Source organism: Lithobates pipiens, unplaced genomic scaffold (genome assembly GCF_037356315.1).
Source record: "Lithobates pipiens isolate NorthernLeopardFrog02 unplaced genomic scaffold, aLitPip1_a1.2 Scaffold_18, whole genome shotgun sequence".
In the NCBI taxonomy this organism is placed as follows: domain Eukaryota; kingdom Metazoa; phylum Chordata; class Amphibia; order Anura; family Ranidae; genus Lithobates; species Lithobates pipiens.
The window spans coordinates 130,538,243-130,562,830 of record NW_027507758.1 but is presented as its reverse complement, the minus strand read 5'-3'; the positions used below and the strand labels follow the sequence as shown (position 1 = coordinate 130,562,830).

The 24,588-nt window shown below is 40.4% G+C and overlaps 1 protein-coding gene across 1 annotated transcript in view; it reads right to left on the bottom strand.

Annotated features, from left to right (window-relative positions):
* Nucleotides 1-24,588, bottom strand: part of TMEM87B (transmembrane protein 87B) — a 94,180-nt gene that overhangs the window by 1,514 nt on the left and 68,078 nt on the right. Inside the window, exons 11-18 of the mRNA XM_077486117.1 lie at nucleotides 20,186-20,279; nucleotides 18,194-18,265; nucleotides 15,420-15,528; nucleotides 15,284-15,342; nucleotides 11,660-11,763; nucleotides 6,114-6,184; nucleotides 5,948-6,018; nucleotides 3,895-3,947 (exon numbers count right to left, since the gene is read on the bottom strand). Coding sequence (XP_077342243.1) covers nucleotides 3,895-3,947; nucleotides 5,948-6,018; nucleotides 6,114-6,184; nucleotides 11,660-11,763; nucleotides 15,284-15,342; nucleotides 15,420-15,528; nucleotides 18,194-18,265; nucleotides 20,186-20,279 — 633 coding nt within the window. The remainder of the gene's footprint in view (nucleotides 1-3,894; nucleotides 3,948-5,947; nucleotides 6,019-6,113; nucleotides 6,185-11,659; nucleotides 11,764-15,283; nucleotides 15,343-15,419; nucleotides 15,529-18,193; nucleotides 18,266-20,185; nucleotides 20,280-24,588) is intronic.

Genomic DNA, 24,588 nt, shown 5'->3' with positions numbered 1-24,588 from the left:
GAAACTCTTCCCCTCTAGCTAGAAGTGCATATAATACAGTTAGACCCCTTTCACACCAGGGTGTTTTGCAGGCGCTATAGCGTTAGAAATAGCGCCTGCAAAACGCCCTAAAGAAGCTGCACCATTGTGTGTAGTGTGAAAGCCCCGAGGGCTTTCACACTACAGCGGTGCGCTGGCAGGACGTCAGAAAAAAAGTCATGCCAGCAGCTTCTTTGGAGCGGTGTGTTTACCGCTCCTCCACCGCTGCTCCCCATTGAAATCAATGGGGCAGCGCTGTAATACCGCCAGCAAAAGCGTATTGCCGGCGGTTTTAACCCTTTTGCGGCCGCTAGCGGGGGTAAAAGCGCCCCGCTAGCGGCCGAAATGCGCCGCAAATCTGCCGGTAAAACGCCACTAAAAATAGCGGCGTTTTACCACTAATGCTATCGGCGGTGTGGTGTGAAAGGGGTCTTATATTTATATAAATTATCAGACACTGAAATAAACCCAGGCTATTAAAAAAATTAAAAGATTTTTTTTTTAAATTAGTAAACGCACTACAGGGGTGCCTGCACAAGGAATATAATACTTGTTTGACCAGAAAGGTAAGTTCAGTGTAATCGTGGTACACCAATACGAACAATATAGTCAGAAGAATTATCAGAAAAGTAAACGCACTGCAGAGCCAGCTATGGTCAGCTGACTAAACATGTACCAGAATGGGAATATAAGCTTAGCTCCGTCACCTTCAGCAGACCCAGCAAGCAAAAAAGTGCTATGTGCTAATAAAACCAGGGTAAATAAATAACTACATGTCTCTTGGTGCAGTGTATAAAACTTAATTTAAAATAAAAGTGAAATCAGGTGACCAAAATAGATTAATAAACGTGCTTCTCATAAGAGAATAAATATGATGTGAGAAAAAAAACGAATGTTCACACAACCAAGAACAAGGGCTACTGTGCAGAAACAAGGATTTACATGACTGGGTCACCCCTGGGTGAGCAACTGAAGCAAAGGAAGTAGATTCTGACTCTGCACAATGAAATAGGACTGCATATACCTTTTGGGGAACAAGGACGATTAAGGCAATGCAAGGGAGTGTACTGTGATCTGTAAGGTAATAGGTAATTAAGTATTCACAACATATTGCATTTAACCTCTTCAGCCCCGGAAGGTTTAACCCCCTTCAGGCCAGGCCATTTTTTGCGATGAAATGTCTTTTTCCCCACAGAGCTTTCTTTTGGTGGTATTTGATCACCTCTGTGGTTTTTATTTTTTGTGCTATAAAAACAAAAAAAAGAGAAAAAAAAAAAAATAGCTTTCTGCTATAAAGCCTATCCAATAAAAAAAAATAAAAAAATAGAAAAAAAAGAAAATTTTTAAAAAAATCGAATTTCTTCATCAATTTTGGCCAATATGTGTTCAGCTACATATTTTTGGTAAAAAAAATCCCAATAAGCGTATATTGATTGGTTTGCGCAAAAGTTATCGCGTCTACAAAGTATGGGATATTTTTATGGCATTTTTTATTTTTACTAGCAATGGCGGCTATCAGCAATTTTTAGCGGGACTGGGACAATGCGGCAGACAAATCTGACCCCAAGTGACATTCTTTGGGGACCAGTGACACGAATACAGTGATCAGTGATAAAAAAATAAATAAAATGCACTGTCACTGTAAAAATGACACTGGCAGGAAAGGGGGTTAACATCAGGGGCAATCAAAGGGTTAAGTGTGCTTTCTAACTGTGTGGGAGATGGCTTAACTGGAGAAAGATCTGTGTTCCTGCTTAACAGAAACACAAGATCTCCATCTTCCTCTCTGACAGAATGGCGGTCTGCCTCTCCGATCGCCGAGTCCTGGCAGACATCATGATTGGACACAGCAGGAGCAGGTCGCTGGCAGCACGTGCGTGCTCCAGACCCAGAAGAAACAATTTATTAGGTATGTTTTTAGGTATGTTTTGCGCAGCCGGGTCACCCTGCCACAGCAAACATGTGGGCAGTCTGCAAGCGGTTAAAGCATATCTAAAGCCAAAAGGTTTTGATTCTATTTTTGATAGAATAGTAATGGTTAGAAATAGAAAGTCTATCCAATTTTCTGATCTGCTGCCTGTATCCCATGTGGGAGAGTTCCTTTACTTTCTATTCTAAAGACACAACATAAAGCAACAGGAAATTGCCCCCTTAAGTAGATTACTGAAACAGGTGTTCGCATTGGAAGGTTCTATCCCTCTTACCAGTAAGCTTTAACATTTCGATTTCCCAACAGAATGCATTCTAAGCCCTCATTGACATTGGTACGATTTGTCATGCGATTTGACAGGTCACATGACAAGTTGCGGCAATGGCACCGCTCGGCTTTGAAATTTCAAAGCCGCGTTCAGTGTGAATATGGGCTAAAGCAGGGATGCATGCATCAAAAAAGAAAAAGGAAAAACGTTTCCACTCTACCAAAAACTAAAACACATTTGCCGTTTGATGTACTTTAACAAGACAAATGTTATCTGACACTAGGTCCACTTATAAACAAAGTGTTAACCAACTCAAGTTCTGAAGAACCATCTTCATGCTTTCCAGAATAGTCAGCCGTATTAGTCAGTTTCAAAGAAGCATTTATTGTATTTGTCGGCGTAGAACACGCACAGTCATTTTAAAGCGGGAGTCCGCTTTTTTTTTTATTATTTTTTTATTTATTTTTTTTAAAAGCCAGCGGCTACAAATACTGCAGCTGCTGACTTTTAAAATAATGACACTTACCCGCCCAGCGCGCCCACGATGTCGGCACCCGAAGCCGATCTCTCGATCGTCTCTCGGGTGCTGCCGCCGCCATCTTGGGTATGGGAATCAGGAAGTGGAGCCTTGCGGCTTAATTTCCCGGTTCCCTACTGCGCATGCGCGAGTCGCGCTGTGCAATAAGGATGGTCCCCTCTGTCTCTGAGATCCGTGCGTTTCCCAGCAGACAGCGGGGGACTTTCGGAAAGGGGCGTAGATTCTGCGGAAAGGGGCGTACCTTCTGTAGATATATGCCGGAAGTGGGTGCAGATACCTGTACTGTACAGGTATCTGCACCCCCCTCCCCCCTGAAAGGTGCCAATTGTGGCGCCGGAAGGGGGGGGGGGGAGGGTTCCAATGAGCAGAAGCTCCACTTTAGGGTGGACCTCCGCTTTAAGAGTGAAGTTTCAGGGGGGAAAAAAAAAAAAATTTCAATTGTAAATAAATAATGAACTTTGAAGCAAAATAAGGGTCAGTGCCCAGCTGCAGCCTCACCATTGCCATCAATGCAGCAGCCTCACCAATGCCATCAGTGCAGCCTGATCAATGCCCATCTGCAGCTTAGAGGGAACAGGGAAGGGGTGGGATGAGCGCCGACAGATTACATACAGTGAGAATCTCCTATGATAGACAGAACAGTTGCTCAATGGTTTCCCAGGAGACAGGACTTCCTATTACAGGAGATTCTCACTGTATTTAATCTGACGTTGCTCGTCCCGGTCCCCTCCGAGGCAGCTAAAATTGAAGTGTTGGCGTATAACACGCACACACTATTCAGGGTGAAAAAGTGCGTGTTATAGGCCAATAAATACAGTATTTCACATATGACTATATGAAGAGACCAGATCTGTACATTTGATGTTAAGAAATATTGCACGTACGCAAAAATGTGAGGTTTTCAGACTGACAGGTAGATTCTGCAGAGGTCTCAAAGTGGAGCCATAAAGCCATACAATAACAAGTACACAATCGGACAGAAACATGAATCACACTTCCGTGTCTTTGCTATATCTCCCCTGTGTGTTTGGAATTGTGATTCTGATCAAGGAAAAAAAAACACACACACACACACACACACACACACACACACACACCTTAAAAAGAATACAGAAAGGAACAAATAAAATATATAATTACACATCAGCAAATGAAGATGGGATATTTTCTTCCACCCACTTAAGGTCTTCATCCTGGCAAAATAGAAAACCATGTTACTTTAGAAACATCAAGTAATAAATGTCACAGAAAAACCAACCCGACTCTTCCAGTATTAACTGGCACTATTAGTAAATGATGCTATATGGCTCCAACACACTACTTTGATAATGAGAATACAACTCGGTATGGATTCAGCTGGCTGTCTTCAGTACCGTTATCTTGATAAAGGTTTGACTAAGAGGACTGTCCAACACAAATTATGACTATGGAATTATAAAAAGCTTGTTCAGTTCCCTGCAAAAATAATAATAATAAATATGTAACAAGCAAATGCTCGATGCTGTTTAGAATGCAGTCGTTGGGCATTTCTCTAAAAGCTGTGTCATGCAAAAATTGGTACTTTAAATAAACATCTGCCATGTGAACCATGTGTACTGATGAGGAACATAGTACAGTCTATGGGTCAGATTTTTAACCACTTCAATACTGGGCACTTTCACCCCCTTTCTGCCCAGACCAATTTTCAGTGCCGTCACACCTTGACTGACAATTGCGCCGTCATGCAACGTTGTATCCAAATTAAATTTTTTTACAATTTCTTCCCACAATATAGCTTTCTTTTAGTGGAATTTAATCACCACTGGGGTTTTTTTGCTAAATAAAAAAGGCCGAAGTTTTCTGTTAGGAGAAGTTTTCTGTTATAGAATTTTGTTTTCTCCTTCACCGACGGGCACTGATTAAGCAGCACTAATAAGGTGGCATTACTGATGGGCACTGATTCATATCTGTGATGGGTACCTCTGATGGGGGCTGTACTGATAATCAATGCACCGTTTAGCTGATCTGCTTGTGCCTCGGCACCAGGAACTGAGGAAAACAGATTATCAGCACATCCTGGTTACCACTGTGATTGGTCACAGCTGATCGCGTACTAGCCTACGTCAGAGGCTCTCTACCAAGACCGGAGATGTGGCATGTTAGAGTGACACACCGCACCACCGATCTCAATTCTGTGTGCCCCCATGGGCGTGCACGAGTGGCTTATCCTGCTGGACGTCATATGACACCCAGTCAGGATAACTGAGCCTCCTTACGGACATCATGCTGCAATAGGCTGGTAGGGAACTAGTTAAAGAATATCTATACCCAAAAAACTAAAAATGTAATATATTGCAGCTTACCGGCTTTTAAATGTGGTAGCTGCATTAGTTATTTTTGTCAGGCTAAGCACAGTTTCTGCAAGTACAGAAAAATAACTACTTATCCTGCAGATGTCCTTGTAACTTCTGGTGCACTGAACGGATATTTTAAACAATTGCATTTATTTTACCAGCTACCTGCTGTGAACTACCAAAAATGCCCACTTATACAATGGAGATGAGAAGTGGAGAAGGGGTTAGTAGTCCTAATCAAGAGACCAGCCTACAGACAACCATGGTTCACTCTATAGGTATGTGAATATAGCCACTCTAAGACGGGAAGTGTGTCACTGGTACCAAAATAGTGTCAAAAGTGTCCACCGCAATGTTGCAGTCACACACAAAAAAAAAAAAAAAAAAAAAAAAAAAAAAAAATCACAGATCACCGCCATTACTAATAAAAAAAGAAATAAATAAAAATGCCATAAACCTATTCCCTATTTAGTAGACGCTATAACTTTTGCGCAAACCATTCAATATACGTTTTTTTTTTTTTTTTTAAATTGTCGCTTTTTTGTTTATAGTGCAAAAAATAAAAAACAACGAGGTGATCAAATACCACCAAAAGAAAGCTCTGTTTGTGGGAAAAAAATAAAGACATCAATTTTGTTTGGGTACAACGTCGCACGACCGCGCAATTGTCAGTTAAAGGGACGCAGTGCCGTATCACAAAAAGTGCTCTAGTCAGGAAGGGGGTAAATTCTTCCAGGGCTGAAGTGCTTAAATCAGAAAAAGGTTTGGCTGCTTTAAATACCCACTGGGTGCGACATGTAATCTCCAGAAGATTTACCCCCCTTCATTTTACACAAATCATCTCGACAGTCTTCACTCACCATATTAGCAGCAGTAGGCTTAGCTGTTCCATTAGGCTCGGACTTTGTTCCCCTTAACTTCATACCTTCCGCTATAAACAGAATATAAAAACCATTTACCAACTGGGGATTGGGGAAGAAAAAGGGTGGGGCCAGTAAAAGTAAAAACTGCCAGAGCAGAAGTTACCTAAATGATCTGTAACAAGGAATTCTTCTACTTCATCGTCTGAATCATCCATAAGAGGGGTGAATGCATACCTGTAAATAGGAAAGACCAGTTTAGTAAGCAAAAAGCAGATGCCACTTTTGAGGTAAAAAAAAATAAAAGGAATATATAATAATAATCATCTGTATGAGCAACCTCAAATCGACATTCAAAAAAAAAAAAAAAAGAAGGTATTAAAAGGCTACAAAATGAGGATATCAATGCGAATATAAAATAAACCACTGGAGTCTCATTAAATATTCATTAGAATCACATAAAATGTATTCTACAATACTGCTGGAATAACTGGATTTTGCTTTCATAGCAGTCAGTTTATAGTGCCTTAAAAAAGTATTCATACCCCTTGAAATTTTCTAAATTTCATCATCTTACAATCAAAAATGCAAAATGCGCGCGCATCCCTGTTCCTTCGGTGGCGGCGCGTCATGGAGACACCGCTCGCCACCAAGGGGGGTGAACAGCCATTGGGCATGGCGGTTTACCACGTGATTAGCCGTGAAGTCACGGCCGATCACAGATGGTTCCACCTCCACTGTGCACGGAGCGTGCGATCGCGCTGCGCGTGCACCCTGGAACACTGCTCGCCACGGACGCTGGTAAGCAGCCATTGGCTGGCTGTTTACCCACGTGATCGGCTGTGATCCTTTCACAGGCGATCACTAAATGTAAACAAACCGCAGTAACTCGGGTTCTCCTCCTCACACACCGATCGTGTGCGAGGAGGAGATTGCGGTAACATCTCGTTACTGTTTACAGTGTACACAAATCACACACCGATGCCTGCCTGCCCCCCCCACTAAAAAGGGCCTGTCACCACCCATCATAGTACCCGAGCACCCGTCACAGCCCATCCGAGCACCCGTCACAGCCCATTCGAGCACCCGAGTACTTGTCACAGGTCCAGCCAAGTACCCGAGTACCTGTCACAGCCCATCAGAGTACCCGAGTACCTGTCACAGCCCATCAGAGTACCCAAATACCAGTCATCAGGCCATCAGAGAACCCGAGTACCTGTCACCAGGCCATCAGAGTACCCGAGTACCTGTCACCAGGCCATCAGAGTACCCGAGTACCTATTTGCAGCCCATGCCTCATAGAATATACGCTGGGGTGTTTGCTTTCCAAAATGGGGTCATTTTGGGGGTAATTCCATTGTCCTGGTGCTCCAGGACCTTCGAAAGTGTGATGGGTAGGAATGAAATGAGATGTGTTGTTTATGCTCCTAGAACTCCTGAAGGTACTACTTCAATGTTTGGCCTCTCTATGTGGCCAGGCTGTGTAAAGGTCCTACACAAGTGGTATCGCCATACTCGGAAGGAGTAGCAGAATGTGTTGTGGGGTGTAATTTTTGCTATATACATGCTATGTGTTAGAAATATCTTATAAATTCACAACTTTGTGTAAAAAGAAAAAAAGAAAATGTTTATTTTTTTCCACATTTTCCAAAAACTTCAGGAAAAAAAAGTGAACCGTTCAAAAGACTCATTATGCCTCACAGATTATACGTTGGGGTGTTAGCGTTCCAAAATGGGGTCATTTTATGGGAAATTCCATTGCCCAGGGCCTTCAAAATTAATAGGTGGCTGTGAAATGAGATTCGTAATTTTTGCTCGTAGAACGTCTGAAAGTGCCACTTCAATGTTGGTGCTCTGTATGTGGCCAGGCTGTGTAAAAGTCTCACACATGTGGTATCGCCGTACTCGGGAAGAGTAGCAGAATGTATTTTGGGGTGTAATTTGTTGTATGCATATGCTGTGTGTGAGAAATAACCTGATATGACAATTTTGTAAAAAATTTAAATAATCTTCATTTTGCAAAGAATTGTGGGAAAAAAATGACAACTTAAAAAAACTCACCATGCTACTTAATACCTTAGAATGTCTACTTTCTAAAAAGGGGCCAATTGTACTTTCCTGACTTGTTAGTGTCTCAAGAAATGAGATAAACCTGCTGTACTGAAGGCCTGATCAGATGTGATCAATTTTCAGTGATTGGCACCATAGTTTGTAGACTATAACTTTCACAAAGACCAAATAATATACACCAATATAATAATATACACTAATGTGGGTTATTTATACCAAAGATATGTAGCAGTATAAATTTTGGCCAAAACGTATGCAGAAAAATTACTAATTAGCAAATTTTATGACAGAAACAAAGAAAAAGGCATTTTGTTCACAAAATGTAAGTTTTTTTATTTATTTATTGCACAAAATATAAAAAACCCACTAGTGATTAAATACCACTAAAAGAAAGCTCTATTTGTGTGGGAAAAAAGGACACAAGTTTCATATGGGTACAGTGTTGCATGACTGAGTAATTGTCATTCAAACTGTGAGAGCGCTGAAAATTGGTCTGGTAGGGAAGGGGGTGTAAGTGCACTGTATTGAGGTGGTTAAACTTCTTCACAACTTTATTCTTGCTTTCATGATACGGTTTGTTCACTAAGGTTCTCTAACCCATCTCTGAGGGATTCACAGAACAGCTGTATTTATACAGAGATTCAATTACACACGGGTAGACTATTTACGAATTAGGCGAATTCTGAATGCAATTGGTTCCACTAGATTTATTTATGGATATCAGAGTAATGGGGGCTTAATACAAAACGCATGTCACATTTCTTAGATATTTTTAAAAAATATGGAAAACCATAATTTTCCTTCCACTTCACAATTATGTGCCAGTTTGTGTTGGTCCATCACATAAAAATACTAATAAAACACATTTATGTTTTTGGTTTTAACCTGACAAAGTGTGGAAAATTTCAAAGGGGAATGAATACTTTTTCAAGACACTGCAGCAACTCATTGAAGGGCAAAAGAGATGGTGTTTATTCAGCTTACAGGAAGAACCTCACCAATGTGATGTGATGGCCAAAGTACAGTGCGCACACAAGTGTCAGAGGAAGCAGAAAAGCTGCCATGCGAAAACCAACTGTGTAGTGTTATAGGCCAGTGTGGCTAAACAGAATATTTTGGCAGGTAAAAAGCTCACAAACAAGTATTTCAACGGCGTAGTCAGAGGTTTGTTTTAAAGTATACCAAGGTCTTGTAAAATGTTAGAAAATTGTCTTCACTGACCATCAGCTCTTCTCAGACTAAGGACGCCAGATGTATGCCCTATAAAAACTCGAATTACCTACCTATCCGATTATGGCTACTCTACTGCTATAATTAGTGAGAGCAGGTTTTTAGATCTGTATTTTTTTCCCCAATTTTTTTTTTAACTATTAATATGCAATTTCTTTTCCATTTCAGTATTCGTGCCAATATTATTATTATTTTTTTTTGGGTTCCCATTAAAAATGTAAAAAAACAAAAACAAACAAAAAAAAACCTTTTGCTGTGCTTACTAAACATGTATTTTTCATGTCATTATAAAATGGAACAAATTAGAAGTAATAAAGTAAAGTAATCACCAAATCAGCAAGACCATATCTTAAATGCAAAATCCCATTTGGTACATAAGAGGTATACAGATCCGGGAGCTGCAGTGACTGTACAGCAACACGCTAAAAATGACTAAAATGCAGATTATGGATTGGTAAGCATGGGACTAATATCAAAACAATAATTGTTAGTGCATTAGGCCATTGCTTTTAAAGATGAACTCCAGGTAAGCAAAATGGCCTATATACGAAAGGCATGTCTAATTTAATTTACTGGTGTGCACTGGGTATTTCCTCCAGAAATGTGAACATTGCCTCTGTGCAGGAGCTTCCTTAAATAAAGACCAGTCACTGCTGCTGCTCTCTCCTTGTGCAGGGTGACTGGTCTTGTATCCACCCCTTCCTGTAGTTTTCGTCAGGCAGCCTGTATGGGTGGACCTAATGGGTTCCTCCAACAGCTCTGCTCAACATATGTGAAGTCCACAGTGACGAGGTTACTGTTACTCTTACAAGGTAATATCTGGGTTTGAAAAAGCATTTGGTGCACACATAGTGAATTTAAAATACTCGTGTCTATTTAGGTATATATTTAAATGAAAGGTCCCCCCCCCCCCCATCTTTAGCTTGTACCAACCATTGGTGCACATCCTAACTCTTCCTGTTAGAAAGGAACCATCCACACCACTGTGGTGTGTAAGTGCCCACTCAGACCCCATTCACACCTGAGCGTTTTGCAGCTTGAAGCCTGAAGCTACAAAACGCTAGAGGGGAAAAAATCTATTATTCTCAATGGAGATGGTTCACATCTCCACTCCATGTCACCTGAAGCCGAACGCCTGAAGCTCAAACAAGTTCTGGACCCTTTTTTGTCGCTCGAATTGAGCAGATTTGGGCGTTTTTCTTCTTTTAACATTGGTGACCTTTTGCCCTGCACAAAATCGTGGCAAATCGCGGTAAAAACGCTGCAAAAACTGCCAAATTCGCGCAATTTTCTGCTTGAAACCGCTACGCTCAGGTGTGAATGCAGCCTCAATGTGTTTTGCGTCAAGCCAACCTGTTCATTTGAAATGGCTGCCCAACATCCAAAAGAAAACATGTACCATTTCTGACATCTCTGCACCACAACATGTCTGTTGGCAAAGTGCATTGGGGTGCCATTCACAATTAAAAGGAGGAAGTAGGGTCAAAGATCTTTGGCCCTATTTCCCCTGTAGGGAACAGACTCTGGAGAGATCCAGACTTTAAATGTTGGGTCAACCCAGATGCCTGACTGGCAGCTGGGTCAGCATCTCAGCATGCCGCTGAGAGCCTGAGCCAGCCGCAACCGCCCAGAATAGCTTGGCGCTCCAGTGAGCATTGGGGGGGGGGGGGTCTGAGAAAAGGGCCCTCAAAAAGGACTGGGTGGAGCATACTTGCACTTCTGCCAAGCCCCAGTCAAGAAGTCACTAATTCTGTGAGAAAATGCTTAACTGGGAGGCTTGCAGAATTGAGAGTAAAGGCATTTGAAAAGTTCTCCAAGCTCCACACAGTTGTCTTTGAGGTCTCTCCTTCCAGCGCTCACTGGAACATCATCAGCCACTAGAGAGCATGGCAATTTAAACCTCAGTTTAAAGAGATTCTGTCATCACAAGGTCACTTATAAAAAAGGAGGTCAGCCTTGTAAAACAAGCTCATCTGGACTTACCTATTTGGGCAGCATCTGTCTTAAAATGCCTTCCTGCTCCTCCTGCTGACTTGTACATGACTACAGGATGTACGAGTCAATGTGAGGTGCAGGTATTCAGCCCATCCAGAAGGTTTTAATACCTATAGCAGCCAGAGTGAAGCAGCAGTGTTTCAAAACACAGGCCACTGAAAAGGTAAGTAAAGATGAGCAGAGATGGGGGTCAGCATAAATATGTACATGGCATAGGGATCCATACCAAAGACCCAGGGGTATAGGGAGTACCAAGATCCATGTCAAATTCAGCAGGCACAACTAAAAGATATGGCACTATGGTGCAAATAGGTGGTTTATGTTGCCTTCAATTGAAAGGCAAAAAGTGCTGAGAGTCTGGAAAAAGCTAAATAAAACTAAGATATTAATAAATGACCCTTGCAAAAGCTTGTGTACCTTTGGTTGTTTGCAGATGGCCTCCATAAAAACATTATAACAAGTAAGACCACAGAAAATAGGAATCTCCAGAAAGCATCATCCACCCAGAGCTCCATCCAATCCTTTAAAAAACAGTTAAAAAAAGATTCAGTGTAGTTAAGACAAGTCCAAGGGAACAGTTCATTGACATTTGATGCGGATTCTTGTGTACATAAAGAAGTATACTCTTCATAGTGCTTAATACCCACATTGAGCTTTTATGTGCAGATAAAGTGATTGTGGAGTAAACAATTTTTATGCCTCCCAGAATTTTTTTTCCTGTATTCAAATGTTCCTGCGTTATCAGATCCTGGACAAAAAACAATTTTTTTTTCTAAATGCAGCTAAAAACTGACTGCATCTAAAAACACAGGTAAATGCAGAGTGTGAGTGGCACCATTGAAAAATCATTACATGCCTTTAGACATATGCTCCAAATGCATAGAAATGCAGATGGGACAGGGCCAGTCTGAACGAGGCCTTACCCACCCTCCAGACAGTCAAAAGGCACCAAATTTAGAAAGCCTATAGAACCAACTTTTAGGCAATCAGGCCGCTTTAAACAATATGTTAACTGCACCCTTCAAAAATGGTACCACCGTTACAAAAGGGCAAGAATCGCAAGGGGGTCCCAAACTCTAACATCTAATGCTATAGCAGCCAGATATTACCCCTACCTATCTATTTTAGGACTAGGAGACACTTGCTTGTCTATTGAAACTTTTAGAGTATGGACTCAATAAGATAAAATGTCAATTGACTAAGAGAAGCAACTAATGCCAGCTACACAAAGCTTGCATTAATTTCTACCAAATAATGTTCAGCATACAAAGACAAAGGAAATAAAAAACAAGTGATATGAAGCATCATTTTCATATGACATGATGGCATTTCGCTATGGAAAACCTTCTGTCATGATTTATTCCATTTTACATTGCCTTAAAGCATAAAAAAAAAAAAAAAAAAAAAAAAAAAAAAAAATAGTATATACTTTTGGAAATTGAAGACAGTCATTTTATTACATGTAATAAGAAAAATTTATAGGGATTTTGACGGTGCTTACTATCAGAAATATAGACAAATATGTAATACAAAAATTGTATAAATTTTATTATAATCAAGACTAAAATGGTATAATAAATAAATATATATATATTTTACACACATACGGATGTACAGTGGTGGTCTAGATGGTCAGAAAATAAATTGAAAGATATATCGTTGCACATTATCCCGACATGTTTCGCAGGTATGCTTCCTCAGGGGATGTGCGAGCAAAACAATTGACTAACATGACTAAAACCGACAGTTTTCTCTGTAAGTTTGTCTGACCAACAGTTTTCCACTGCTGTTGTGTAGTCATTTTATATGAAATGACATTGCCGCTCAACCCCGTCAAGTGCTTATACGTAATCTTTACATTCCACTTTTTGCTATGTATTTTTGGAGTTATTATTTTCTCTGCTGTCATGCCCCCAATTATGCGGCTTGTCTTTTCTTATATACATTTAACCTGACCCTTCTGTACTCCTTACCCCTATTTTTTCCGATTTGATTGCAGTATATTTTTTTCTTTAATATCACAACTCTGCATTGCTCATTAGATTTTACATCTTTGGTCATTCCCCCTTTGGGGCTCCATGAACTTGTTTTTATGCAAGTAAATTACTATAATTAACTATAGATTGATAAAATTATTAATAGTACTCTATTGAGCATTGGAGGATTTTTATCCCCATTATTGCAATATGTGCAACAATATTGACTCTTAGTTTTTCAACAAATATTATCTACGTCACTTTTTCTCTTAGCAGGACTTTTCGCCCTCTACAGTTTTCTGGTGACACTAGCCGTGTGGGGCTATTAAATGGCTGTATATCATCTGGCAGTGGTTTGAAATGGGTTGCTTGGTCTGGGGTAAGCTGTGTTCACTATCTAATTGGTGCTTTTCTCTCAATATGTCCCTTTGTAAATGTTGTTAACTAATGTGTTTTCTCACGTGTTTCTCTTTAAAATTATAGTGTTTATGGTTTGATTAATCGCACATCCCCTGAGGAAGCATACCTGCGAAACATGTCGGGATAATGTGCAACAATATATCTTCATTCAATTTATTTTCTGACCAGCTAGACCACCACTGTACATTCTTGTTGTTATATATACACACGCACACACCATTTTAATCTTGATTCTAATATCTGTCTGTCAGCGCTCATGTTCGTTGAGCCATGCATGCACAGCTCAGCAAACATTTATGGCCCAATATGTGCCACGGTGATGCGACTCCCATGTGCATGCACAGGAGTCGCGTTAGCGTGGCCTGGTCTGTCAAAAGGCCAAAGGCACAGGACCTGAAGAAAGACCAGGTGAAGGTGTAAATGCCAGTTCGGTCCCAGCGTTGTGCTGAAGGATGCCATAGGACAGGTAAGTCTGCCATAATGTACTAATATGCTGTGCATACTAGCACATTATGGCATAACCCACCTAAAACATTTTTTTTTTATAGCGGGCTTTACTTCCGCTTTAAGATCTCTGGAGATGGACTTGTAACCTTGAGATTATCCATGCTTTTCCACAATTTTTGTTCTCAAATCCTCAGACAATTCCTTGCTGCTTTTTCCTTTCTCCATGCTGTGTATGGCACACAGACACAACAGAAAGGTTGAGTCAAATTTTCACCATTTTAACTGGTTGCTGGTGTGATTTCTATATTGTCAGCACCTGTTAATTGATACAGGTGAGTTTAATTACAAATTACAGGAGCATCACAAACTTGGAAAGCAATTACTACTTACAATTTTGAGATGGTGCCAATAATTTTGTCCACTACATTTCTGAACTGAATGTGTCATATTTGGCTTTTTGTTTCTCCACCTTTTGTGCCATACCGATACAAACAAAATAAACAAACATGAGAATGCCTAAACATTTGTAATTGCAACAATTTTCTGGGCGAGGTGGTGCATTATCTACCGTAATAGAAATGCAGGGGTGCCAATATTTTTGGCCATGACTGTAGCTTCTCAAAGCAAAGCAGACAGATGATGGCTAGGTTGAAGTGCCAGCAGGGTGCTAAACAGAGATTCACAAAAATATAACATATAATAGGACCCTACAGAATCTTGCCCTAGTACTCTTCTCAAGAAACCTCAGCCCTGACTTAAGCAGTGGGCTGGCTCTTGGTTTTTTTCTTAGACAGTATCAAAGTTCTATATACCAGTCTGGACTAGGGGGCCTACTAAGGCAAATGGCATTTGTATGTAGACTACCCTATATAATGCTGAGCCGCAACAATTGAAAGAACTAAAATCGAATGAACACAGTGTGGGACTGGGACAGTAAGCCAGAGAAGAAAAGAGCTAAATGATGATGTACGTCTTCCAGCCAGGAAACAAGGTAGGCTCTGACTTGTTGCAGTTTTCTAATTCACATTGTGAGAAGCTCATGGTGCTCATGAGTAAGTGATTTCAGTTCAGGAGAGGAGTCTATGCAACTGAGCAAAACTGAAGGTAAAGCTGGAGTTCAGCTTTAATAAGGCAAAGTGTTGCATCCCATAGAATATGTCAGAATGATTATAAAGACCATATAGAAAAATATACTTACAGATGGACATGGCGTCAGTCTGAACTTTTTTGTTGTCCATGCCATAAATATTACAGATGCTTAGAAGAAAAGAGAACACACATTACAACATGATCTTTGTAATAAACAGACTAAAGTAAATGGAGTTTAAACTTACCTAATATGGCAAAAATGAGTGTATTTGTAAAATGTCTGTATAGCGAGTATTTCACTGTGTTTTTTCTTAACTTCAGTGTCTTCATTGTTTGAGCCAAGCTTACAAATATGTATGGAGCAGCTAAGGAGAACACTAAAAGGAATTTATATGATCCAGCTACAAAGAAGAAGCAAGCACAGACAGGAAATTCATACTTCTTAGCAAATAGCACATTCCCACATTAGGATGGAGCTCAAAGATCTGAACAAAGTTATTGCTTACAGTTACATTGCAATAAAAATGCCAGAATCAAGAGCATGTGTATTTTAATCCCCTTAACCACTTCATCAATACTGGGCCCTCCCCCCCACCCCCCCCCCCCCCCCTTCCTGCCCAGGCCAATTTTCAGTGCTGTCACACTTTGATTGACAACCTTGCGCAGTCATGCAACGCTGTACCCAAACTAAGATTTTATACTTTTTTTGAGAGACAGAGCTTTCTTTTGGTGGTGGGGGGGGGGAGGACAAGGGCCACACCTTTGTATCTTCCTTTTCTTTTTAACATTCAGCTCCCTTAATCATCTTTCTTATTCCTTTTCACTCTCTCCACATCTCGCAAATCTCCTAATGGTTCTAATTTTTCACTCTCTATAGAAGTGCCTCGTGGTGACTCTATGCTTGCGTGTGCTGCGGCCTTTTGTGGTTATCTCCATTGAGTTACCCACCACGGCTCCCGGTTGGGGGTGTATATTGGACGGCTTGCGGAACCCACCTACTAGACCATCAGTTCACTCAGCTAAGTGAGTAAGCATGTATTAGGTGTGGGTGACTTGTTTACCCCACCCTTTGACATACGTTTTTATTACTATTTTTATTTTTCCTTTACTATAGCTTACTTCTGAATATCATATTACTCTTTATTATAGATTGAACACGTGGTCTGCTCCTGATGAGTGGTACAACTGCCACGAAACGTGCGTAGAGCAATCATATGCCGTGCTTCTTTTGAATACATTCAGATTCTGACGTTACTATACATTACCCTAATTGGTGCACAAAGACCTTGGTCCTGCAGGCATTATGCTACATATGCTTTTATTCAATCCTGCTGCGCTGAACTTTGGAGTTTTATTATGATATTTTGCGATATTCATGTTATTATTATGTTGTACTATTATTATCACTATTACCATTATCATGTATTGTTTATTACTTTGGTTATCATTGCACTTATCTCTTGTAAATCCAACTGCAACGATTAATAAAATTCCTATTAGTTCACCTTCTGTTCTCTTGCTACCACGTACTTCATGTAAAGTCCCAATGTCCCCCTTGTTTCCCCTTTTTTTTTTAACAAGATCACTTTTAACGGCGGTGGGAGAATAAAAAAAATTGCACTTGTAAGACCGCTGCGCAGATACGGTGCAACAAAGTATTGCAACGACTGCCATTTTATTCTCTAGGGTGTTAGAAACAAAATTATAATGTTTGGGGGATCTAAGTAATTTTCTAGCAAAAATAAAAAAACCTGTTAACTTGTAAACAAATCTCAAAGAGGCTCGGCCCTTAAATGGTTAACTTGTAAACAATTGTCAGAAATATGCTTAGGTGTGAAAGGATTAAAAGGAGGTGTCAACATTTTTAATCAGCGTATCCTATAGTTAATGGATCAGTGGTAAGAACTGCTAGAATTACAAGAGTATTGATAACATTGGATTCTGAATATTTTTACAGTCCCGCCCAAGCCAATTTTTAGCACTGACTTTTTAAATGACAATTGCGTGGTCATGCTACACTGCACCCAAACTAAATTTTGTTCCCACAAATAGAGCTTTCTTTTTGTGGTATTTGATCACCCCTGCATTTTTTTTTTTTTTTATTCATTTAGCAAAAAAAAAAAAAAAAAAAAAAGAAGACCGAAAAAACTTTGGAAAAAAAAAAAATTGTTTTTGTTTCAGTTACAAAATTTTGTAAATAAGTAAATTTCCTCCTTCACTAATGGGCACTGATGAGGTGGCATCAATGAGATGGTACCGATAGGCGGCACTTGTGGGTGACATTGATATGCAGCACTGATGGGCAGCACTGGCAGGCATTTTAATTGCCACTGATCAGCAGCTACCTGGGCACTGATTGGCAGCTGCCTGGTCTAGGGTGGCATACCTGGTGGTCCAATGTGGTGGCCATCCCTGGTGGTCCTGAGTGGGCATCCGAGGGGGGGCTGCGCTGATAAACAATCAGCGCAGACCCCCCGCCAGGAGAGCAACCGATCAGCTCTCCTCTACATGCGTCCGTCAGAGGCTCTTTACCGAGATCGGTGTGTCAGACTGACACCGCACCACCAAATCGCTGCAATGTGCTCCCCCATTGGCGCACAGTGGCTGTTATCCTGCTGGACATCATATGATGCCCAGTCAGGATAATTGAACCACCACCCGGCCATCATTCTGCTATAGGGCGGGCGGAAAGTGGTTAAAAGCGGCGCCATTGGCAGCCGAGTAAAGCAGAAGTGACGTTGTGACATTGCTTCTGGGATTTTACATCAAGACCCGATCAGAGCCGAATCTGGAATTAGTTCCGGTCTCAGCCTAGCCTGCGGACGCACCGGCTGGTGGCTCGGGTCTTCCGGTGGGACAGGAGGCCCGGGAAGATGGTGGGGGGGCCCCATTACCCCGGTTTAACCCCTTCAAGCCATGAATGCAAATTTGCATACGGAGTGAAGGGGTTAAGGGACAGAATTATTAAAATGAACTGTATTTACTTCCTTTCTAGAATATATGTTCTATTAAAGGATATCCACCAGCACAATGCTGAGTCCAGAAGAGCCAATGGAATGCTTGCCAGTAAAACCAAGTCGGATTCCTTTGTCTGCAACAAAGAGAAAATACAAGCCTATTAGTATTTTATATCTTAAAATGAATTATGATTTTTCTGCTCACCAATTAATGGCACTCGATCTTTAGAAAATAATTAAAAGTCTGCTTATCCTTGAAAATTTGACAATCAGGCGGTAAGCAGAATTATTAGTTTCAAATCGACCACAAGGAGATGCGATCAAAAATGCCTCCATGGATTCTAAGGGTGAAAAAAAAAAAAAAACCTCGAGCTGCTTTTAACAAAATGCATTTTTTCCTGGCTTTGATCAATTTTTATTTTTATAAACTGTAATAAATTTACAGCCCAACTTGTTTGATCGACTGCATGTATTTGTTTCAACTCACGGGTGGTATAGCATGTTTTCAGGCAACCACCTTTAACCCCCTGGCGGTATTCCCGAGTCTGGCTCAGGGTGAAAATTCAGTACCATTAGCAGTACCCCCCGAGCCAGACTTGGAATCGCATTGCTGAATCCAGGATGCGTATACTTACCTTATCCCCTGGATTCAGCGATGCCCCGCCCCCGCTGTGTGAGCGGCTCTTCCTCCGCTCGATCCATCATGGAGCCGGGGCTCCGTTCCCTGCGAGCAATGTGACGCACACACACATTATATTGCTGTATGTAATTATTTCACATCCCTTTGGTCCCCAGTGGTCTGTCCAGTGCCCTGCATGTAGTTTTATATTTTATATTATATTTTTTATATTATAAAAACTGTTCTTTCTGCCTGAAAACTGGAGATTGTCCATAGCAACCAAAAAACTGTCTCTTTACATCAAAAGTGGTTTTAGACGAGCTAGAAAACAGCGATAATAAATTAGAATCACTCGCAGAATTGAGCGATAGTGATTTGTGGGAAGATCCGTCAAACACTGAAAAGTAATGACAGCGATAATTCTGCAACTAAGCAAGTTTCAGCGTTTTTGATTTATTGAATCATTTTTATTATTTGGTATAATTATTTATAGTTATTATATTTTAATTTATGGATTTTGTTTTTCAAATTTTATCATACCCGGGATGTCTACTAGACTCTGGTTTGGACAGATTTAAGTGAGTTATTCCTAAGGATTACAGACCTACAATAAAAAACGCTGAATTTCTATGCAAAATAATTGTAACTCTTTCAGCACCTAAAATCTGAAATAATCATACTGCCAGTGAGGTTAATTCTATGTTCGAATCTTAGTCAATAAAAAAAATATAGTCAACATTGCCTGAAAATTGCTATATACATGGCTAGCTTTACAGTTGCTTAGCACAATCATTGATGTTCAGGGGATACATCACAGCTGCACTCCTTCTCTTGATGATCAAGTAGATGGCGCCACTACAGAAACTAAACCAAATATCCATTTATCTCACCAGTACATCTTCATGCTGAAGATGGGTCACAGAAGGGCAGAATGAACTGCACTCCTGAAATCCACAAGAGAAGTACAGCCAAACAAACTTTAGCTGTACTTTTCCTTTAAGTATGAGGGGACATGTGGTTTGTCAATATCTCAAAACTTCAAATTTAGGATCCCAAATCTGTGCTCCTTCAAAAGTGCCATCCTCCATCTCCAATTGTGTAAACTTCTTGCCTCTAAACTCACATTTTGGAAGCTGAATGCACATGACGAAACAAAAAAGATATGCCTAAATAATTCTATCATGAGCCCTGTGAACATCCATACTAATATAACTATATGAGGGGCCTTACATTACCCATCATTAACCAATTCCTCCACCCCAGTGTAAATAAAACTAGGACTGGTATCCAGCTACCATTTATGAAATGGGAAGGTCTCTCTTTGTGCTGCCAACAGTGCAAGATTTGGTACATTTTATATAAAGGTTAGCAGATTTAGTAACATAACCAACTTAATAAACACCATGCTAAATAATATTAACAAATGTTCTCTTACTCCAATAACTCGCATCACTCCTTCAATGGTGGCGAATATCATATAGAGGACACCCATCCCAACTACACGATGCATCAGTGCTCCCAATCGTGGCCTGGCCAAGAACAAAGGTTTGAGATATAAAGATACATTACTTGATCACACTACAATGAGGACTTTCAGATACTTAAAGCAAACAAAAGAATGTCTCAGCATTTATACAAAAGGCATATAAATAATAGAACAAATAATAAAACATTCTTTAACATTTGATTCTAACAGAATAAAGGACATTTAAGCAAAAAGAGTTAAAGAACATTCTGCCAAAAAAGAGAAGATTTAAAAAGCAAAACTCGAAAAGCGAAAAAAAACCCCACAAAAAACAAAAACACACAAAACACACACACAAAACACACACACACACACACACACACACACCCGTACATTACAAGGATTTTAAACACACTTTTCTGCAGATTCCAACCCTTTTGTTATTGTGACGAAATCACTGCGTGTTTGTCTGTAGCCATGTGGGAATGTGAGTCTAATGGGAGTGGTTTCATAATTATCAATCAGCTGTGCTCCTACAGGGCTTTAATAAATAAAGCTGCTGGGCCTGCATCTTTTTCGATTTCCTATTGGAAGTATCTCACCAAAATTTAAATTTTTGTTGCTGGGGATACCTAAAATCTGATTTGTATCTTAGGGCAGACTTCTGGGAAAAAACGGTGAGCCAATCACACAAGAAGGAAATTATGTTTCTGGGGTGCGTTCTGTACACATTCTACGTACAGAACTCCTCCAGGTAGCCCCATTGCATTATCAGAAAATTACAGAGCTGCAAATCAAAAAGGAAAAGGTAATTTTTAACAACATTTAATTACAATATGAGTTGTGTCGGAATTGTATATGCTATGTAATTTTTTTCCCCTATGAAAGTGGAGTTACACTTTAATGCTAAAAGCATTTGACCAGAAGAGGAAATTATAAAGGGAAACCTTTGCACTATGTTCAAAGGGTTTAGAGCGGGGGTTGGCAACCCATCGATCGCGGGCTACCTGTCGACCACCTACAGGTAGACCACGAAGACGTTCTGCTGTTGCCGACCTGGTCCTCCTCTTTGATCCAAGGATACCATGTGGGAAGGTGAGAGGATTGCCAGCAGGGATCAGCGCCACTCTGCATTATAAACTTCTGTGCCCTTCAGGCCTGATTCTTTCTCTCCCCCCCCGGAGCAGTCGGTAGCGGCAGAGGCAATCGGGTCCTGTACACTGCTGGGTATGGAGAGGAGTGAGGCTAAGATGGCCCCCACCCATCTCTATACCATAGGAGGGCAGAAGCTATGTCAAAACGTCACTTCCGCCCATACCTCTTAACCACTTCAATACAGGGCACTTTCACCCCCTTCCTTCCCAGCCCAATTTTCAGCTTTCAGCGCTCTAGCGCTTTCAGTGACAATTGCGCGGTCATGCTACACTGTACCCAAATGAAATTGTTATCATTTTGTTCGCACAAATAGAGCTTTATTTTGGTGTTATTTATTCACGACTCCGTTTTTTTTTTTTTGCGATATAAGCGCAAAAAAAGCGGAAATTTGGGAAAAAAACAATATTTTCTTTTTTCTATTTGAAAAGAAATCCAATAAAATCAAATTTTGTCATAAATTTAAGCCAAAATGTATTCTGCTACATGTTTTTGGTAAAAAAAATTCCGTTAAGTGTATAATAATTGGTTTGTGTGATCACGGACATATGTACGCAAATGATCATGTACATATGTGTGCAGGTGATCACGTACATATGTGTGCAGATAATCATTGGGACATGTGATTTTAGTGGGACATATGTGGGGGACATGTTTTTATTATTAGGGACATGTGTTTTTATTATTTGGGGACATGTATGTTTTGGGGACATGTGTGTTTTGGGGACATATGTGGGGACTGTGTTTTCACTGTGTGGTGTGTTGTGTGTTTACACTACACTGATGATCAGTGAGTAAAAAGCTGTGAAAAGCAGCCCATACTCACTGATCATCAGCCGGCTGCAGCGTTCTGCTCTCCTCTTCTCAGCGGTGACTTCCGTGTGAGGAGAGGAGAGCCGATTGCCTAGCAACCGGCTGTTTGTTTACATTACATGACGGCCGTGATTGGACACGGCCGTCATGTGATCAGGAGGGCCAATCACAGAGCCCTCCTGCCGATCTGAGATGTGCCGTGTCCGGGTGACACGAGCACATCGGGATCGCGCCGCTGCGATCCCGCTGCTCCTGAATGACGTTCCTGAACGTCCTATCAGGAGCAGGCGGCTCCCACCCGCCGTATATATACATTGGCCGGGTGGGAAGTGGTTAAAAAAGCATTTAAGTCTAAATTTGAGATCTGAGGACTTTTTGACCACAGATCTCATATTTAAGAGGACTTGTCATGCTTTTCTCTATTACAAGGGATGTTTACATTCCTTGTAATAGGAATAAAAGTGATCCATTTAAAAAAAAAAGAAAAAAAAAAAAAGAAAAAAAAAAAAAGAAGAAGAAGTGTAAAAATAAATAAAATCAAGTCAATTAAATAAGAAGAAAAAAAAACCCGTCCCGACGAGCTCGCGTGCAGAAGCGAACGCATACGTGAGTAGCGCTAGCATATGAAAACGGTAGTCAAACCACACATGTGAGGTATCGCCACGATCGGTAGAGCGAGAACAATAATTCTAGCCCTAGACCTTCTCTGTAAACACAAAACATGCAACCTGTAGAATTTTTTTAAATGTCGCTTATAGAGATTTTTAAGGGTAAAAGTTTATTGCCATTCCACGAGCGGGCGCAATTTTGAAGCATGACATGTTGGGTATCAATTTACTCGGCATAACATTATCTTACACAATATAATTTATATAATATTATATATATATATATATATATATATATATATATATATATATATATATATATATATATATATATATATATATATATATATAAAATAAATAAAGGGGGGCTAATTTTACAGTTTTATTTTTTTTATTCAAAAAAGTTAATTTTTCCAAAAAAAAAAAAAAGTGCGCTCGTAAGACCGCTGTGCAAATACGGTGTGAAAAAAAGTATTGCAGTGACCGCCATTTTATTCTCTAGGGTATTAGAAAAAAAACAATATATAATGTTTGGGGGTTCCAAGTAATTTTCTAGCAAAAAAAAAAAGTTTTAAACGTGTAAACACAGAGTCTGAAAAAGAGGCCTGTTCCTTAAGTGGTTAAAAATGGTAAACATGTTATACTTGCCTGCTTTGGGCAGTGGTTTTGTACAGAGCAGCCCCAATCCTCCTCTTCTCAGGTCCCTTGTTGGCACTCCTGGTCCCTCCCTCCTGCCCCCACAGCAAGCAGCTTGCTATGGGGACTCCCAAGCTGAGCCGTAGCTCGGTGTATCCATTCAGACACAGAGCTGTGGTTTGGCCCCGCCCCTCTCTTCTCATTGGCTAACTGACTTTGCTTCACAGCAGCTGATGCCAGTGGCACCATTGCCATGTCTCAGCCATTCAGAAGGGAGAGTCCTAGATGGCTGAGGCACTCGTGCACATCGCTGGATTGAGTGGAGACTCGGGTAAGTATTGGGGGGGCTGAGGGAGGCTGCTGCACACAGGTGTTTATATTGTTGCATAGAATGCGATAAAAAAACAAAAATAAAATAAAAACATTTTCTGCCTTTAGAGCCACTATAATGCACCTGCAATGACGTTACACACTGGCAGGGTAGGAGGTTCTATTTTTATTTTATAATCATATTAAAACATTACATAAGTGGCAGATGTCGAAAGAAAATAATTTAAAGTTTGCTATTTACCAGATATACCAAATAGAGTATTTTAACATTCAAGTTTTGCTGGTTATACAAGTTCAACAGTGAGGCTGAGGCGCCCTCTTGTGCTCATTTATCAGCACCAATTGTTTTATTAAGTATATAGATATTAAGCATTAAGAAAACATTGCTGGAAAAACACTTTAGCAGAAAATTGTATTTACCTATTGTTTTATTTTTTAGATAACTAACAGTTATTTTTCTCCTATTGTATTCCTCCTGCAGTCCAGTTTGCCATCTGGGTGTGGATGAGGCGCAATAGATGAGATATTTTCCCTTCCCGTTTTTCTATATATTTAGTGTGTGCTGTTTGACACGTTTACAATACTTAAATTCTTCACAGAATGAGCAACTGATAATCTAATGCAAGTAAAGGAATTCTGTTACTTGTCTAGGCAGCCCATCTGCCGATACTTCACTTGCACACTTCCAGGTGTGTATAAGATCATGTACCCCCTCTGGCTGCCATGGTTCCTCCTATTGACCCCTGCATCATTATTGTGCTCTGTAAAGACTAAGGGTCTGCTGGAGGAATCACGTGACCAGGAAGGAGAGGGAGAACGCCTTTTTAGACACCC